Here is a 19,776-nt window from a genome sequence, read left to right as displayed (position 1 = left end):
CCTGGGAAAGGTCACGCGGGCCCTCTGGTGTAAACAGTCGGCACCAGAGTGTCAGCCGGCCGGTCGTTACCATAGTAATAAGACGGAGAGGAGAAGACAGTATCTGCCGAGGGAACGACGGACAAACTGACAATTAGCATTCATCCAGATTTTGATGATGGATGAACTTCACACCTGTACCCTCAGAGAAAAAGGAGAAAACGTTCTCTGCTCCATCTGCTGCTCTCCGTATTCTCCTCCGCACTATAACTTTCTCCTACCTCCATCTCTTTCCCTCTCTATCTCCCTCTCAATCTTTCTCCTCTTCTCTGATCTCCACTCAGGCGTGTTGTATTAGAGAGTAGGCAAGTCAGAGAGAGAGAGAGAAAGCAGTGGAGGGAAATGGGTCACAGACACTATACATTTGCACCATTCTCAACCAAGGCACTATAGCACACAAATTCACAAAAGTGCACATGGGAAAAAAGTTATACAGGAACTATTAATGCACGCCTTCTGACAGCAGACCTGGCAGGTCTCATTTTCTTCCACGCTCATTTGCTACCAAACTACACACACACACACACACACACACATCACAGTGACAGAGATTACAAGTGGCATACATGTATAGAGCAAGTCTGAAATTCAATTCCGATCAGTCTACTTTAATGTGATTGTATTAGAGGTGCAGGCAGCAAAATCAATAACAAACCGTTACGTGGCTCGGGAGGGGACGCAAGCGGGGAGCTTCTTTATGTCTTCGTGTGTGAGAATGTTCTTGTGCATGAGCTTTGTTTTAATGTGTGCGTATTGGAATAATTAAAAATGATGTTTACTTTGCACGCGCATGCAATGAGAAGCCCCCACGATGACACAAAACCCTTGAAGTAGGCAAGTTGACCTAGTTCAAGTGTTATATGCTGTTATACACACATGCACAAAAAGAGTGTACACTCAAGAAAACATGCATGCACGCGCACACACACACACACACACACACACACACACACACACACACACACACACTCTCATTCTTTCCACTTTGCCTGGCAGATAAATATTAATGAGGATTACTACGTTACTGCAGTACACCCACGAGAGACTGCTCCTCTCTTTCCAACCTTTTCCTACTCCGGTTTTTGTCACTCATGCTCTCACACACTCACACACACACACACACACCTCCAGGAAAGTCTTTACAATTTCTTAGTTTTGTTTTACAATCTTTCTATTTCTCTCATTCTGTCACAGCGAGATTCAAACACAAACATATACAGCACGCGCACACACACACACACACACACACACACACACACACACTATGAATAAACCCCTTCATGTGAGTGAGTCACAGACGTCGCCCCCGTTCTCATTGAGTCGTGTTATCTCTGTCTAACAAAGGGAGCAGATTGTGCTGGGTTATTTAAGGAACATTTCAGGGGTCTCCACATCCTGTTTTGGGGGGAGATGGAATCCTCGAGACGTCTTCCCATCAAACCACACTCCTTTTCCCCCTTTTCTCTGTGATGTCTCTCTCTCTCTCTCTCTCTCCAGAGGATTCCACACAGTCGTTTCGAAGACTAAAGCAGAGATAATTGAGATCTTTCTGAGCTCTGCACGAGGGTTGCAAACATCCCATCCATCCCTCCACTGGGGACCTTCTGGTAGAGGACGGAGGGGCCCGCTGTCACCACGGCGGACCCTGCACGCCGTCTCCGTGGAGAAACTGTGCACCGCCGCCAGCCTTCACTCACAGTCGGTCACCTCTTCATCGTTCGATCGCACTCTGTTCGGGGGTTACTTTGAACTCGTGTGCAGGTCTGGGGGGGGGGCGGGGGGGGGTTGAGTCTGGACGGGGGAATAGAAGGCGTAAAAAATAATAAAAAAATCCTAGCAAAGCGTGATGAAAGAGGCAGTGTGGAGGCAGGGTGGGAGTCTCCCTCGTGCCCCCCCCCCCCTTTCTTCCCTTTCTCAAAAACATTCTTCCTTCTGTGCTGCCTTGGGGAGAAAGGGGGGCGGGGGTGGGGGGGGGGGGGGGGTCCCCTTTCAATGCCAAACAGGGTGTGGTGCAAGAGGGGCCTTTAGGAGTCTTTAGCTGCGGCTACTCTCACAACCTTCCCCTCTTTTCTCCTTTCTTTGTCTTTTTAATTGGACCAACTGACCACAGCGCCCTCTCCTACAGTCTGGGGGGGGGGGGGGGCGGATTAATAACCCGGGAATCAATACTGTAGCGAGGGCAGAGGAGAGCAGTGGGTGCCGAAAAACCCCAAAGCGCAGAACTGAGATGTGGTAACGGAGGGCTGCAATTAAACTCACAAGAACTCCTTCCTTCCTTCTGCGTCCACGTCAACTTTGCGAGCTACTTAAATGACTCCTGATGTCCAGACATTTGGATCGGTCTGACGAGGGACAAGAGGAGTGTCGACCTGAGTCCACAGCTGACCTTCTCTGTGATTAGAGCAGACGAGATGTTTCCAAAAAAAGATGTCGCGGATCGATCAGTATCCCCCGAGTGTGTTTGTGTGCCTCCCGCGTGTGTGTGCGTTCTGAATATGTGCATGTGTGGGTCTTCTTTGACAGTGATCCTCCCCTCCCACCTTTAAGCCCTCGCTCCCCTGCGGTGCTCCTGACAACAACATATTTCCTTGGAGAACGATTCGGCCTCCTCAAGTCTGGAATATTTTTCGACTGTTTAGAACAGCCCTCCCACACACACACACACACACACACACACACACACACACACACACACACACGCACGCACGCACGCACATCCCGCTCTGTCTCGTAGCGCCCTTGTTTTTTTGTTTTGTTCTTAATGTCACAGAAAAGAGCTGAGCAGCTTAACATGATATCAGGACAACAAAGGCGAAGGATAATCCTAATTCAGACTGCTCACCAAGGTAATCTAAACAGTAACACCCCCCCCCCCAAAAAAAACAGCGGTTTTACACTGTCAAAACAGACTATGCAATTTATCTTTGTCATTTTATGGCGTAACCACACAGTGCTTCTATCCCATTTCTTCATGTTAGTTTCAAGTAACTCTTCTAATGACGGGAGTGCAAGAAACGTGGGATTGACAGGAAAAGAATCACGACGAGCCTGAAGTGTCAGCCACAATGAAGAAGAGTAGACGAAGACAATGATTTATTATGGACAGAAATGGGAGTATATGAAGTTTGCCTCCCTTCCTATTGTTCTGGGTCTTGCTTTGTTCACGCAGCTGTCTATGTTCTCCTTGTAAATATGACTCACTTAGCTGTGATAGAAACCAACAATCGATCAGAAACACGTTACCCAGACGTGAAGCTATTCGTCTGCATTAGGACGAGAGACGGGGCACGGATGAAAACACAGTGGCTCGCCTTTTTTTCACTCTGCAAAAAAAATCAATCTGGATCCATTTTGAAAACGTCTTTTAGCTAAATGAACACATTCTCAAGGTTTCATTGGAGAAGTGTTTAGCCAGCGTTGATGTGCCCACTCAAACATCAGCATGATCACTGGGGACACTGGGGGGGGGGGGGATATGAAAAATTAAGCTACCGAGAGTGAAAAACACTTTCAGCTGCAACTAAGTTTGCAGCAATAGACTTCCCACTTTGCTCGGTCCGCTGCCTGTAGACGCAGCTCTCCTCAATGTTTTGCCCGCATGCTGCTGCTCTGCTGTGCAGCTATGCAGTTGCATAAGGCATAACGCAACCCCTTATCAGACATAACAAGTCAGAGCAGGACAAAGCTGCAGCTGTGTTTAGCAGGTATTCCAGAGGCTCAGCGAAGACTTTGACAGGTAAATAACTCGACGGAGTTCCACCTTTAAAAAAAAGAAAATCACAGGTGATCCCCCTTCGATCCGTCTGCAAAAAGAACGGCGAAAAGGAAAGGAAAGAGCGAGAGAGAGAGGCCTTCGTTCCTGTTTGACAAAATCTGCTGTTCTCCATTAATTAAAGTGATTTAATTGGAGTACGTGCACCAGCCAATCAACCGTACGCAATGACTTCTCTGAAAAAGGACAGTGAATATTCAGATCAGCAGAATTGCAGCAGCCAGGCGGTTGGATCAAAGTCAGATCAGCTTTACAGCCAACGCTGAAATAATGACTCACGACCTGAACTCTTTGAATAGAAACACCTGAAAGCATCAGAACAGATTCTATGTTGTCTCTCCAGTGGGTTCATTCAGCGCAACCCGGAGTACAGAAAGCAGATGATCCGATGTGCTTCTGCGTGCGTGAGGTTAGAAGACCTCTTTTTGTGTCGGAAAGAGGCTGGAATGTGTTTTGTCGTGGCTTATTAACGCGAAAGCTATTTACATCCAACATAGAAGCCGCGCTGTAAGATTTATGACTGCACGGTCTCAGTGCGTGTGCATGTGCATATAACTGGATCCGCTCTGCACACGCTAAATCAAAGGGAGAACTACAAAGAGACCAGCGAGTCTCAGAAGTCACATTCAATCTGAGAGGCATGTTAATGAGACCAGAGTCACATTGCATCACATTGAGGGGGGGGGGGGGGGGACCTAGAATGTTTAAGAAGGAAGGCAAGGAGGCCTCACAATTTTTGGGAATGCAGTTTGGATGAGCCAGCTCATCACCCGCGTACACACACACACACACACACAAAGAAGAAGAAGAAGTGAATCACCTGGCAGGTTTAAGCGTGTTCCTACAACCAGCATAAAAGGTTGACTTTGCAACACACATTTTTTATAGCTGAAAAAACTATTATCTTCTCCCACGGAGTCCACGCCCACCGAAATAAACACGTTCAACACCGAAGCCCAGCTGATTGTGTGTGTGTGTGTGTAAAGTCGTCCTGTGCTTTTGCTCGATACAAAGGAAGCGTCTCTCGCCTCAAGTCAGTTCCACCGCATCGATAGTGACGGGCAAACAAGCCCCCCCCCCCCCCCCCCCCCCGCGGTGAGACTTCCCGTAACCCTGGAAACCGAGGACTGCAAGTTGAAGACATGAGACAGTCACAGAAACACAGAAAAGTATTGTCCACTGTGGAGATTAAGAGCTTTGCTCCTGACTTGCCTTCCACCAATTCAAATCTAATACCCTCCCGTGGATTAGCCCCGAAATCCCACTCACACTCACGCACGCGCGCGCGCGCGCAACACACGGCCTCAAACGGGAGGGACACACGAAGTCCACGAGGAGGAGGAGGACGTGTGGGGGGGGGGGGGCGGAACTCTTACCCTCTCCCCGCTGTTCCTGCGCAGAGTCCCGACCGGCAGCTTGAGCATCAGCCGGCGGGTCCTCCCGGGCGTCATCGCCCCCTGGACCACCATGGCGCGCTCCGGCGCGTGCGTGTCTGTGGGCGTCCTTGCCGTCCCGTCCAGCCTGGCGGCGGGGGGTGGGGGGGGTCACGCGAGCTGGTGCGCGCGTGGGTGCGCACGGGAGAAAAGTGGCGCTGTGCTGTGTCGCGCGCGCGCGCGTGTGCGTGCGTGCGTGTGGGAGTGCGGCGCTCCCACGCGTTGTCCTTATGTGCGTCTCTCTGCTTCCATTACTCCTAAAACACTTCCCATTCCGCCCAGCCAGGGTCCACCGCGCCGCTCGGGAGGAGAGGGGGAGAGTGTGTGAGAGAGAGGGAGAGGGCGCGCGCTTTGTCTCTCTCCTCTCTCCCCGCCTCCCACACTCACTTCCTTCAATTGTGGGGGGGGGGGGGGTTAACCAGGTCACTGGATTAATGTGACGTCACGGCTCTTATTAGCATACGTGCTCGTGTCACGTGTTCCGATGATAATTGCGCGCGAGGGTGTACGCCCACCGCCATCCACAGCGCGCTCAGCCCTCACATGGGGGATCACGTGGGGAACCTCAAAAGGAATATGGGATGTTTTGCCATCTGGTCGGGAGATTATCTTTGAAATCCCACATCCCGCTTTCTCTCCGCGCGCTGTCTGGACCCGGGACACAAAGGAGGAACACACGCACGCACGCACACACACACACACACACACACACACACACACACACACACACACACACGCATCCATCCTTGCAGTCATGCATGCAATTCATCTGCGTGCATATAGTGTGCAAATTGGCCCGATTTCTCTTCACGCAGAGCCGAGAGAGTTGTGGACTTTTAGCTGGTCTTTTCTTATACCGTGATGGCTGCAGCAGTGAGCCGAGTCAGTCGTCGGTTTCCACGACGGGGGGTCTTTGCGCGTCCATTAAGGCTATTGGACTCGTGAGTTACAGCTGCACGTAGTGACTTACTGTCATATTCTCAGCTCCGTTTGCCGCCGCACGTCAATAGCGGACCATCAGCTGATCAACTGAAGTGGATCGACACATATGCACACGCGCACAAATATGTGGGCGTGCACATTCGCATATGTCAACACACACACACACACGCCCAGTAAGTTAATGCATATAACGGCTGACATCCATCTGGATTTATTATTACAGTTGTGAGGTGATTCGGTGCAGGGTCAACCAGATTTAAAGCCAGCATGAAAATAAGCTTTTTCCGTCATCATTTTTTTTAGTGAGCCCCCGCGATGGCTTTGGTGACATGATACTGTATAAGTCACACCTTAATAGACCCACATACACACACAAACAAACACATTGTGCTGAACCCGCACAAACAGCATACAGGGGGAAATCATCTTGCAGCGGTAATCCCCAGAAAGCATTATTTATTCAATACCCCGGCCCACGTCAGTGTGTCAGTGACTGTGGCCTACATGAGAGATATCAAAGGGCTATTTATAAACTTTGTTCGCAGACATCCAGGTCTCAAAGCTGACCTACCGGAGGAATTGAAAAGGGAACAAAAAAAATCCCCATCCTGTTCCTGGTGGTGTGTTTGATGTGTGCATTTCATGTTCATTCAAATCGCGATGACAGAGATTAAGTGCCACTGCTGATTCGGGAGACAAAACCTTGCAGCTTTAATAGGGAGCTCATAGGACACCTTGACAGGGAGATGACAAGACACTCCCCTAAATGAACAGTTTAAGTGTGGTTTGCATTTGTTTGTTCCCCTCCACAGCCCTCGCCTTTCTTTACTTAAGTTCCCCTGCTTCAAATCCGGTGAGGTGAAGAGCCCTCGTCTTGACGGAGGGAAATTAAATGTAAAAAAAAAAAGCAATAACACTTCTCGTGACGCCTCAGGCTAGATGCACAATGACCCATTTCAGTCAACAAGCACGCACAAATAACGGCAAATGGGATTTGCACGTAGTAAAAAAATAAATATGTGAAAGACAAAGCTGCATACAAAATACCTCACAGAAAACTCTGGATTAGTTCACACCAGCTGTCCTTGAAATTCCCCCACGGCAATAATACATTTCCAATGAATGCTTATTCAACTACTGAGAGACATAGAAGCAAAAGAGAGAAGATCACTACCTGCGTCTATACGCGAAGCTTATGAGGGAGGTGCAAACAAAGCTGACTGTGTTTAATTTCTACTGCGTGTTTGTCTGCTAAGTCTTTGTTCCAAGTCGCAACAGCGAGAAGCGATGGTTCTCAATTGCAGACTCTCCTGGCATTGTTACACATTAATTTACCCTGATAACCCAGCCAGTCTCTGCCCACGGCTGTCTGACTCATCCCTATGGTCCTGCTCCTCTCCCTGTTTGTGTGTGTGGGTGTGTTTATGGAAATGCCCTCAAGCTGGATCTCTCCCTGTCCCAGGCAGTGAGGGGGTAGTTTACGTTCCAAGACTCCACAAATTACAAAGGGGGATTTGCAGCGCCATTGCACAAAAAAAAAAAACACAGAGAAACGGTCATTTAGCCAAACACCACCAACCCCCCCCTCGTGGAGTAATTTCATTCATTTCTCACTGTGTGCGCGTCTGCCTGCGCTTTTGCAGTTGTGTCCTTCTCTACCTCACGAGGGAGATGAGCAGAAAGCGGAGGTCTCCCACCCTTCATTAGGCCAGAACCAATTATAATGACTTCTCCACGGGGGAGCATCCACTTCAATTATGCTCCCCTCTCCGGCGTCTTTAACAGAAGGCCTGGGAAGCACTCTTACATGCACACAGGGGTAACACCGAGGCTAGCTTTTCTATTTTTCAGAAAACAGGGACCTTCGCGTTAGTCATTGTGAAAACTGGGACGCAATTACATTTCTGAGGATTTGTTTTTTGGAATACCGGGGACAGGTTGTCCCGGACGAGCACGGCACAGCATCTGCTCACCAAACGTGACTGTGTGGGTATGTGTGCGCATACTGCATTTCTAAATTGTGGGGTCTTTCAATGCGATTAAAATTTCAGCCGGTGGCACTAAAGGCAGAGAAAAACACGTCCATCATTATTAAATGTGCTCTGTTTATAACCTCGATAAGGTGCCAACACACTGCCTGGGGGACAGTAACCATATCTTTGTCTGGGTGCCGTCCACATCAACGCTCGTACACTGAATGGAATTAGAATACAGCATTCCAATGGGCTAATCAGTTCGCCTATTATTGGGGCAGCAGCAGAAGAGAATGGGCACTGGATGGGTAATTTGCCCCAGGCTTATGAATTATTCACCCGAGTCTACTGGGAAGCCTCTGCAGCTGACCAGACTCTGGAGCATGCGTGGCGTAGAGATTTAATGCTGAATGGTAATAGATGATTACCACGAGGATGTTCATATAACAGCAAGGAACAAGTTGATGAGGACGTCGAGGGTGATTCTGCAGCCGGACTGCCAATAAGGCAAGAAAATGAGACAAATCTCAGTATATTATTGAAATTGTCATTTATATTAGAACCAAATGCGTTCTACTGTATAATAACACAAAATAACACAAAACAACTCAGTATAGTCTGTGTAGTCGTTCAGTTTATTCTTCAGTGCCCCAAACTAAAACCAATAAGTCACACTTTTGCACTGGATGACATTTTCCTCCACAACAAAGAACATGGGCACTGACGTTTATTTGGTTTTATTATTTTTTTTAGTCATTACTGCAAACATCGTCCTACATCTCTGTATTGATCTGACAGAAACTATACCCCAATAAATACACTATCCACTCATGATTAATACGTATTTGTTTGAAAGCACAGTTCCCTCTTTTGGAAAGTTACATACATATATATTTGGCAATGCGTTTTCAAATATATAATATATAACAGACATGATAGGAACAAATCATTTATCAAGTTTCAAAAGACATATTTACCAACGTTGGCTTTTGCATTTTTATTGGATTTGTTGACAATATAGTGTAGAATACTTAAGGCACAGCCTTAAAATCCATCTGTGTAAACAACAGCATTGGCGTGCTACATATCTCCAACCTCCCCAGTTCCATTCGGGCTAGCTGTCTTTTGTCACGTGCAAGGGTGAAATCTGTTTGTTGGAAAAGGAGAACGGTCTCTCCGGACCGAAGGCCCTTTGTGGCAGACCAGCCCTCGCAAAGACATGACTGCTAGTGATTCGCGGCTGCCGGACAGCGGAGCAGGAAACAATCCCGTCCAGCCGTCCTTCCTCCTCCGTCAGAGGGGAGCGAGGAGGATGGAGGAGCAAACGAGGGATCTTGGAGGAAGAAGATTGAGCGAGAGAGAGAGAGAGAGAGAGGGGATGTTTCTTTCTGGGGGGGGTTTCTGGCTGAAGGCCTGCATCACAGAAGGCATGAGGATGTGAGGGGGGTGGGGGGACGGGGGGGGGTTTGGAGACGTTCGTCGGGTGCATGAGGAGGAGATTCAATTAGGCTACACAAGGATCGGATGCATTTTTAATCACGCCGCTTCATTGCCTAATGTCATTGTAAGCCTGTGAGCCATCTCTCTCTCTCTCTCTCTCTCTCTCTCTCTCTCTCTCTGGCAACACAATACACAGCAGCTCTGGTCCAAGTTGATTTGAAGCCACAAACTGACATTTTACAGCAGCCACAAAAGACATGGCTACATTATTTACGTCAAAGGGTCTTGTCCCTGCGTGTGTGGCAGCGATGCCATGACTGCTGCTATGTGAATGACATCACACATTGATGGAGGGTATTTTTCTGCTAAAATGAACAGAATTCTTTCCGGCGGGGTTATCTGCTTTTTTCAGTCGTTCCTCGTATGTTTTCTTGAAAAAACTATGAGCTGATTTTAACAGCACTCATAGACTTTCTCACTGTATTTCTGAATTCTAAAGAAGTTGTCTCGACTTCGTGACCATGTTGTGTGCGTTCCAATCTCTCCCTTCAACTCCGGCTCCCTGCGAGTACTCAAGGCAACAAAATGCTGACCTCCTTTTCTTGTAGTAAAACAGGTTGTAAAGGAAGGTTGTTGCCTCTGATCCTCTCAGCTTTCCTGAATTATGCATTTGCGTTGCACTTGTTAATGAAAGTAGCTGTGAGCGTCCTGGTGAGGGCTCTGGAGGTCCTGCTCTCTACTGGAGAACCACTCTCAGTATGCCAATGACACTTAATATTCCCCTAACAACCCCTGTCTCTGTATTACTCCCGGGTTTTTAACACTTGTGTGTTCCCACTATACACAGAAGGTTGATTAAAAAGAATACATTACGGTTGCTAACCTAAGATACCTGATCCATGACACATGTCTGCTGCTGTAAGACTTCCCATGAAAGTAGATAATTCACCCGGCCTTTATCTGATGGTCCACTGAACCAGGCCTCTTCTCTGCTCATGCCTGCGTGTCTTCTTAAGATTCGCACGTGCGTGCGTGTGTGTGTGTGTGTCTGCGTGCACATGCCACATGCAAGCTCAGAAAGCGAGCAGCCTGGAAAGAGTGCAGCCGATTTGAATATTTCTCATTTAAGTATGCAAAGTGGACAGATAAACCTCTGTTTTCCCGATCTCTTCCAGCAATTAGAGAAATAAATAAATGAGCAGTCTAATTAGGATGCAGAGAGGAAATCTGGCAGAGGCTTTTTCAAAAGACATGAAACCATTTATAGTCTAAATCCAGTTGAAACACTTTTCTACTTTATCTATCATATGAAAATGACCAAATCTCCAAAACAGGTTGATGGAGCCAAGCAGCGTGTATCCATATGTGTCATTGAAAGCGACGCACAGCTGTGTGGCGAGCGCTGCCAGAGTTCATAGGAAGCACAGTGTACGTCACAAAAGGACAGATTACCGTTTCCTCCAACAGATGCCTGTCCCTGTAAACAATGCTAAAGGGAAACAGCAGCTTAACGACCAAACTCATTACAGCAGCCGGCAGATCAAGGCGACCAGGGATTGTGATGTCTTGTGTGTATCTGTGTGCATGAGGGATGCGGCGTTGAGCAGTTTTTCATTCCTGCAGCCCGAATGCTTTGGAAACCCACGGGGGGGCCCCGAGTAATCCACCTCTAACCAAGCGTCACGGGCAATACGAAACTGACTATCACATCCGTTAGGTGTTGTCATTCCTCTCGCTCAGCCTATTTCCTCCCTTTCAATCCTCACTTCCTTCACCTGGAAATTTCATTCCTTTCTAATCAAACGATTCATGGCTACATGAAGGTAAATATGCAGTTTCCGAGCTCAGTGGGCGAAGCCAATGTTGAGTCACATATTGGCCATGCGGCGCAGGTTACTTTCCTGGCCAGCCGGTTATTTAACTAAATCTACCTCTGCAGAGTTTGATGTTTAATCAGCACACCTTTTTTATGCCAATTAATGGGAAAGCCTCTGGAAAGAGATGTGAACATGCGTCGACCTCTGGTCTCAAACTGCAATTATGCACCGAAAATGGTCACCGATACTAACACGGAGAAGAGAAAAGTGTGGTGAAGGGAGACTGAAACTAATATGCTCAGTCACATTGCACTTCATCACGGCTTAAACAACCAACATGGTTAAATGGGAAATAAAACTTACGAAGACATCCATGAGCATGTGCTCCAGGGTCACCTCCAAGTCCTCGAGTCGTGTTGAGAGAGTCATTCTTGAGCCGATCCCCCAAAATAACGAACACTCACACTCTCATCTTCTATTCTCTTTCTCTCTGACATCAGATGTAATCCAGGGACACTGACAGATGACTTAAATCAGGTGGTTAAGCCATGCCGGTCATGTGACATCCCAACTCTCCAGCTTCTAACCTTCTAAATTTGTCCACATTCAGCTCTCACTTTCAGTCCAAGACATCGGATCCACAGACAGGACTATCTCCAACGGACGGGGCCGGACTCACGTTGATGCTCAAGCTGTTTTCCAAAAAAGAGCGTGCGTTTTCCTCGCTGCTTTGAGCTCTCCCATGAGCAACCGAGGGCTACTGGTGAGGATCCGTGACTGTGACTGCAGCCTGTTCAGATCTCAGTTATGATCCACGGGTGAGATAAATATTCTCTGGCGGAGGGAGGGCAGAGGATGGGTCTCACTGTCTTCGGATGCATTGAGGAGGAGGAAGAGGAAACTTAAGCCGAGGGTCAAAGAAGCGACTAAGTGATGAAGTCATACATCTGTTTTTTTTTATTTTTATACATCTTTCTGTGCCACATTCTCAAAGTATTTTGAACAGAACATCTATCTCCTCTTTTTTCAACTTCCCCTCTCTGTTTCCCTATTTCTTTCTGTGCCCTTTCAGGTCTCTGTCCACAGTGGACGTCTTTGTGCGGAGGGAGGGCCTGGGGCAGCTGATGCCCAGTTCTGGGTGCTCTTGGCTGGGGTCATCCTCTCTCACACTGGGCCCCTCATCAATGGGGCTTTGTAGGGGCCTCATTAAGCACCGGCCCTGGATACCGAGGCTCCAGCAGACACACAGGACGAAAACAACGGCGATATGGCCTGGATCTATGACTGGACGCTTATGTAACAGTGAGGGGTAAGAGGGGGTGGTGGGTTGCAGAGGACGGGGCGTGTGGGTCAGAGGGCTGGATGGGGAGGAGTGGAAGATACGGGTGCACACAAGAGGGGCAATGATTCACCGACGGGGTGAGAGAAGTAGAAGAAAAGAAGCGCAGAGACGAGGGATGTTAGTGGGACGCTCCATGGAGACGCTTGTTTTTGTTTTTCTGGCAAACGCCGTAAGAATGAACAACCCGTTCTCTCTGTGTTAGAGAGACTGAGTCAGACACGAGAAGTGCGTTTATCTGGATGTGACTGAACACGATAACGAGCCCCAGGAGGAGGTACAGTTCATTTATACACATCAACGTTAAGTTACTGGAGCAAATCAGGTTCCTGACAGAACAGGTGACTGGTTAGTGGTCAGATGTCTTCCGTATTGTCCTGATACATAATGACAGTGATACTGATATTGTACTGATGCATAATGACAGTGATACTGATATTGTCCTGATACATAATGACAGTGATGCTGATATTGTACTGATATAAGACGCTGGCTGTTGAGGTTTTGCCTTTTTCCAGGGAAAGGAAAGGACTGTGACGGTCACCTCCGCCCTTCAGTCCAGAACCAACTCCTCCTCCATGTCTCATATTAAACCTTTATTTCCACCTGCTACATCTCTCTTCCTGCTTCATGCCTCTTTCTCTTAGTGTCTCAGACACATCCCTCTTAATCTTATCTCTCTCCCTCGTGTCCGACCCCTATCCTCTCCCTAAAGCTTACAGACCCAGAGTGCCAATGACCATTTGCCCTCTGCGACCTCGCTCTCGGGTGTGAGGTCGGCCACTCATCAGTCGTCACATCAGGCCTTGCCGGGCCGACAAGGAGCACTGGAGTATGGCCGAGTCTACGGCACGACCGGGGTTCCGCGCGCACACACAGACAGATACGCACACATTCATCATAGCAATCCTTGGTGTTAAAGATAGAGTGCCCGAATCCATCAGTGCTTTGTTGCCCTCGGGAGGCCGGCCTGTCTCCTAACGCTGCCTGCTGTGAATATGTAACAGCACACCATTAATAACTCAGAAATATCCCCTAATTCTCATCTGAATGCCTCTCATGCATTATAAATAGCCTCCAGTGTGTTGGAGATGGACAGTATATTACCAGTAAGACTGAGCAGGTGGCACGTGGCGCCTGAATGCAGTGCAAGAGCGTCGGCAGCGGCATGTAGCCTGTCTAGCTCAGCGTTGGTCATTAGCGAAGAGCTTAGCCCCCAACAGAGAGGCGACACAGGACAAGATGGCCCTGCGGCACGCAGGGGGTTACAACCCAGATTTCTGTAGAATCCGGTGGAGGTGGTGGAATGAATACAGCAGTCATCGTCACGGAGAGCTGAACACCACCTCACGTGTTTGCATAACACACAGAAGCAGACAATACGTTGGATTTCAACGCACATATGCAAGGAACATTCACACGGGCTCATAAATACACAAATACATGTGCGATTTTATACAAAAGAGGCACAGGCTGCAGTACATGAGCAGATTCATCTGAATAAAAAGATGGAATTCACAAGAAGCCAGCGTGAATGCTACCTCATGAACATGTAGACACATTTCCAAATATAAAAGCATTGATGAAATGGTAACGAGTTCAACAATAATTAGTCACTGCAGCAACTAGTATCAGCTCAGAATCAACATTTCCGAGTACCTTGAAATGAATCGTGCTGAGGCAGGTTAAGTCCGAGGAGTTTTTCCATGCGTCTTCACCACCGGTGTCCTCGTTGACTGTCACAGTAATCCAGTGAGCTGCAAGGACCCCAGAACGGCGTCTGCAGCAGCATCTCAGACTGTGCATCGCACAACTGTCCTCAACAAGCGTTCTGTTTCTGACGGAGCAAGAGTGCAGAGAGTTTGTGTGTGTCTGTGTCAGCCCTATTTTGTTGTGATGGCCACCTGGCCTGGAAGATACGTGCTAATCAAACTCCGGGCAATATTCCAAGCGGTTTGCGGTTTGCACTCACCCATTCAAAAATAGTGTCTATTCCAGACATGTTGATAAAGCCTCTTAAGCACCTGTTTGCAGCTAACTGTCTAAAGGGTTTACCGGGAGTCTTACGCACTGCACAACAGTGTGTAAGGTGTTACGAGTCCTCGAGAATGCAACACACGGCGCCTCACAACCGAAATGGTTTCATTGACTGAATGTATTTCAAACCGTGAGTTTAGTTCCCCTCTAATCATTTTCTTTATTCCTACACCACAGCCGGTATGCATTATTAGCATCAGAATACCTTTATGTCGGTCTTTTAGTGTCTCTCGGTCTGTATATCCTTTTGCTCTCAGTTGTTCTTTCTTTTCCTCCTTTTCCAACACTCATGCCTTTTTTATTTTGGGAGCCTCGAGTGATGATGGACAAGAAGTGCAGATGAAAGGGATTCTGCGAAGTCACTCTCTGCTGCGCTGTAAGTAATCTGAATTTTGCTGTGTCACTCGGCAACCCAAATCTGTCATTTCACGTTACAGTGAATGGCTCTCTATTTGTGCATCTCTCCTGGGTCAGGCATGTGCGTTTGGGTGTGTGTGTGTGTGTGTGTGTGTGTTGTGTGTGGGGTCTGTGAAGGGAGAGGCAGGTGCGCTGTCTGCTATCTTATGTCATTCGTGCCGCAGTGAAAGTCACCTTGGATTTGAGTCAGACTCTGACTAACCAGAGTAACCGATATTTGAAATATCCGAGTCAAGACTTATTGGAATATCTGTCACAAAGGGAGATAAAACAAAACGCACACACACTTTGCTCCTTTTTGGACTCCTGAACCCTTTCCGGCCTTCTCGTCCTACATACAAGCCTCTCAGCACAGCGTGAGTGTGCGTCTCAGAGACACTGAGCAGACAGAAAAAAGGGATAGAGGCATATTTTAGAGACCGGTTGTACGAAGGCGCTGGGTCGAGTCACTCGCTCCTGCATTTTCTGCCCCAGTAAACTTAGCCCACTTTGCCGTGTACCGAGAGGGCTTCCCAGCCTGTGCAATGCAGAGAAACCAACACGGACAGACGTGCGCGTGCACTCACCAACGCCGTTGAGTGGCTGTGAAAACATTGTTTCTCTGACACTGATTTAACAAATAACGCAGGAATGCCCGTCTGGCGCAGCTTTGATGAACCACTCCAGCATGCGAACAGCACGCTCACGTCGACTTAGGATCAAGACGTGCGCGGGAGCAGCCGTCCCCAAAGTCCAAACACGATTAGGAAACTGATTTGTAGCAGCGTGAGAGTTAAATGTTTGATGATATGGTTACATATTTAATCATAACAGGCCAGATCATGAGGGGAAATGGGTCATACATGATCGTACTCCCAGGGGACGATACTGGGACACTGGGAAAAAAGGAGGAAACATGCAAACATCATTTGTACGTGTGTGTGTGTGTGTGTGTGTGTGTGTGTGTGTGTGTGTGTGTGTGTGAGTGTGTGTGTCTCGGTGCTTTTATAACAGGGAATTTCTGGTGCAGTCCTATATGTTGATTATTTACTATAGAATGTAGTTTGCACTAATTCGAAGGGTTTAAAATACCAATTACACTTGTGCAATGATATTAAAAATGATTGTTAAATGATTAAATGATTATTAAACAAATATGTTTTACATTAGACTAGAAAAACAATTCAAGCATTTGACACGGGGGGGGGGGGGGGGGGTTAACAACTGAACATTTTCCTACACTGCTCACACTAGCCAAAAGTGTTGTTGCTTAGTTCCCCTGAAATTAGTGTGAGTCTCGTTTATCTGCATGGAGCTGTGCTTATAAGCCTCCTAAAACTTCATTATGCTCCCTCTGGAATGCAAACCACAAACCAACAAAGTATGCGCACAAACAAATGCAAACGTATGAAGAGGTTGCACCTGTCCACATCGTTTCACCCACACACACACACACACACACACACACACACACACACACACACACACACACTCATGCTTGCATTTTCCTTGCTTTTCTAATGAGCTCATTCTGCAACCCACAGCACACATGTCTGGCTTCTCCCAGGAGTGCAGTAACACAAGCCAGACGGTGGCAGCTCCACCTCTTGCTGCAGGCATGGGACTAAGCTGCTTGTTACTGTACAGATGGGCTCAGCGCGTCTGACAGGTGAACCAATCCCCAACGCTGGTCAAACGTCTCAGGCAGATTGTCATTGTTAACGAGCGGACGAGGGGGAGAAGGAGCCCTCGGGGTTCGGGGAGAGACGGGCGTAATTTGAGGAGATCATTTTCACCTCCTGGTGTTACTCCAGGTCAGCCCTCTCGTCACTGTGACGGTAACGTGTCCCGTCCCAGCAGTGCAGTCTGTGTCTGTGTGCTTTTCCAGGGGTTGGTTTTGGAGTGTCGACGCTCAGCTGGTGCTCTGCATGATTCCCCGGGGAAAACATTAAGAGACCTAATGTCTAAAGTGGGCTGACAGACGAGGGGGGGGGGGGGGGGGGGGCATGCTGACCCCCTGGGGCTACATCCTCCGCTGGAGTCTGCTGCTAGACAGAGCAGTCACCTCCCGGCCGTCTCTTGCCTTTTGTCCTCGCTACACCGCTTCACCTTCACAGCATTCATAAGAAAAGAGAGAGAGAGGCTGTGACAGGCAGGCTGTGATCAGTCCCAGGTCTCCCTCCAAGCCAAGGTCCCGTCCCTTGGTATTAGGACTTATTAACATTCTGCCTGCGTCATCGCCATGGGAACAGAGGAGCACCTGAAGCTACGGAGGGGAAAGGAGGCAGGAAAAGGGCTGAATATTGGGCGCATGAAAAATGAAAGACTGGGGGAAGAGGAGGAGGCGGATTTATTGGGTTGAAGCCTATGTGATAGCCCCCCCCAGTAGACAGCGGGGGTGATGGGACGGCAACTCGGTCACTGACAAATCTCATTATTAATCAAGTGCGGCCTTTAACATATGCTTCCTTCCCTCAATCTTTGTCCCCAGCTGTCCTCCCCTTACCCCTTCTTGTCATTTTCTCTGTCTTGATTTCACTTCCTTTCCCTGCTCTTTGTCTTTTACCCACTCACGCGCCCCCCCCCCCCCCCCCCCCCCCCTCTTGGACAGCAGGAGGAGCAGGATGAGGTCATTAATTATACACAACACCATTCCCTGGTCACCTCACACACAAACCCACTCGCTCCTCCTTCCCCACCTGGTCCCCTCCACGAAAACACTGATGTCTCTCGGAAAGCTGTGATGACGAATGCGGGGAACGGTGGAGTTGTCCAATAAAGCTCTGTGTTTACTGGGGCCCAAAGGCCAGCTCACACACACACACACACACACACACACACACACACACACACACACACACAGCCAGGCAGCAGACCACTGCTCATTAGAGACCCGAAGGTCTCTGGTTATTGGCTCCATACATCAGACAGAGACATGGTGAGGAGGAGGAGGCAAGTCGCAAATCTAAAGCAATGTCTGGAGTTCTTCTTCAACGGCGCTGACCTTCTCAATAAGCACTCATTGCTGTGGAGGGATTCTTCTCGCCCACACTTTCCTGAAGGAGCTACGGGAAGGAGTACGTGCACCACTTCAAACATAAGGCCCCGGGTGGCCTGCTCTTCTTCAGTTAGCAACTCAACTGGACGTCCATGTCCTCAGCCTCGAGCTGTAAGCAAAGGGAATCGCATCACACAGCGCGCTCTGGTGGCCAGGCAATGAAATGCAGCACACTGGTGAGAAACTCAGAGGAAAAAGGGTCATGAATGGATGAAATAACGCAAACACCGCATGAAAAGGTTTTTTGGAGGAGATCAAAAGTATCTATGAGAGTTCCAAAACCTGCAATGACACCTGGGTTCATGTGCAGCGACAATGTAACCGTCGTACAGCAAAGTAATACGACTACAGTTTCACCGATAAACATAAATAGTTGGTCCAAACACCAAAGAGAAACTAAAGGATACTGCAACAAACCGGTTATCACAGCACTGGATTGTTGATCATGTCGACGGTAATAATTTCTAACGCTGTTTTTCTGAAGCAGTATCATTATTATGAAACCGCTTGTGTTCAAGGCCATCAAACATAATAATTACCCAACATCAAACTTCAGGAATGGCAGGTCTGCATTCCATGATTCATTTAATAAAAGGGGTCGGCCTTCACTCTATCATCTACCATGACGCATGGGGCCCTCCCTTACTTTTGTTAAAGCCACGCGCAAGTGTCGACATGTAGCTTAAAATGCGTGCTGTCTGTGGGAAAAGCAGTTTGTGTTTAAAACGGTTTCCAAGTTTGTGTTGTGAGAGCTGTTTGGAGCTCAACGTAAGGCGTGTGATACAATTTGTATCACCAAATGCAATTGTTTCAGCTCCTGTTTTTATTAAATCTGTTAATGTTCACATCTACATCAAGAAACGAACAAACTAAAGCAGGATGTGAGAGATCCAGTCAAAAGTGAATGTGCAAACAAGGTACACTGCAAATAACAACAGCTGTTGCCCAAAAACTCAACACATCCACATACAAACACCTCTGGGCACATATTAATGGCCTTATCTGCAATGGCAGATGCTCACATCTGTTCAGAATAAAACAAACACGTGTACATGCGCACACACAAGCACACACAAGGTTGAGTTATAAATCTGACACACGTCAAACCTAATTGTTTTAACAAGCAGTAATGAGAGTTTGGAGGGTCAGCGAGACACTTAGGATGATGTAAGTATTCCTTGGAGGATGGATGAGCATCAATCTGGCAACCTTGATTTCATATTTGGATTTAATTCAGCGCTGTGGCAGCTGTCTACACTTGGGAGAGAGATAATAGGATACCTGGCAACCACTGCAGAGTGTTCCTAACTAGAAAAATCAAAAATCTGACACGTGGTACCAAGCAGGATAAGTTTAGAATTACTGAATATCAGTGGTGTTAAATGATATGACCCGCAAAGACATACGTATTTACTAAAATAATTGTCGCAGTGCTGCCTTTTTGTTTCTGAGAAGCACAAGTGGGATCACAGGAGCCAGATGGGATCGGCAAACTGCCCCTTTGGCGACACGGACCAATGCTTCTGAAAA

The 19,776-nt window shown here is 47.9% G+C and overlaps 1 protein-coding gene across 11 annotated transcripts in view; it reads right to left on the bottom strand.

Moving 5' to 3' along the window:
* Positions 1-19,776, bottom strand: part of LOC120808763 (FERM domain-containing protein 4A) — an 85,874-nt gene that overhangs the window by 43,629 nt on the left and 22,469 nt on the right. For 3 of the 11 annotated variants that reach the window (XM_040161893.2, XM_078082640.1, XM_078082639.1), the window contains exon 1: positions 5,188-5,639. The exons of 6 other annotated variants lie outside the window; for them this stretch is intronic. In XM_040161893.2, the coding sequence (XP_040017827.1) occupies positions 5,188-5,280 (93 nt within the window). In that variant the 5' untranslated portion in view covers positions 5,281-5,639. Of the gene's footprint in view, positions 1-5,187; positions 5,640-11,779; positions 12,198-19,776 lie in introns of those variants that run through there. 2 more of the 11 variants (XM_078082642.1, XM_078082641.1) reach the window with 1 other exon arrangement.

Source organism: Gasterosteus aculeatus, chromosome X (assembly GCF_964276395.1).
Source record: "Gasterosteus aculeatus chromosome X, fGasAcu3.hap1.1, whole genome shotgun sequence".
Taxonomy (NCBI): Eukaryota; Metazoa; Chordata; class Actinopteri; order Perciformes; family Gasterosteidae; genus Gasterosteus; species Gasterosteus aculeatus.
Note: the sequence above shows the minus strand (reverse complement) of the source record. Positions and strands in the feature narration are given on the sequence as shown.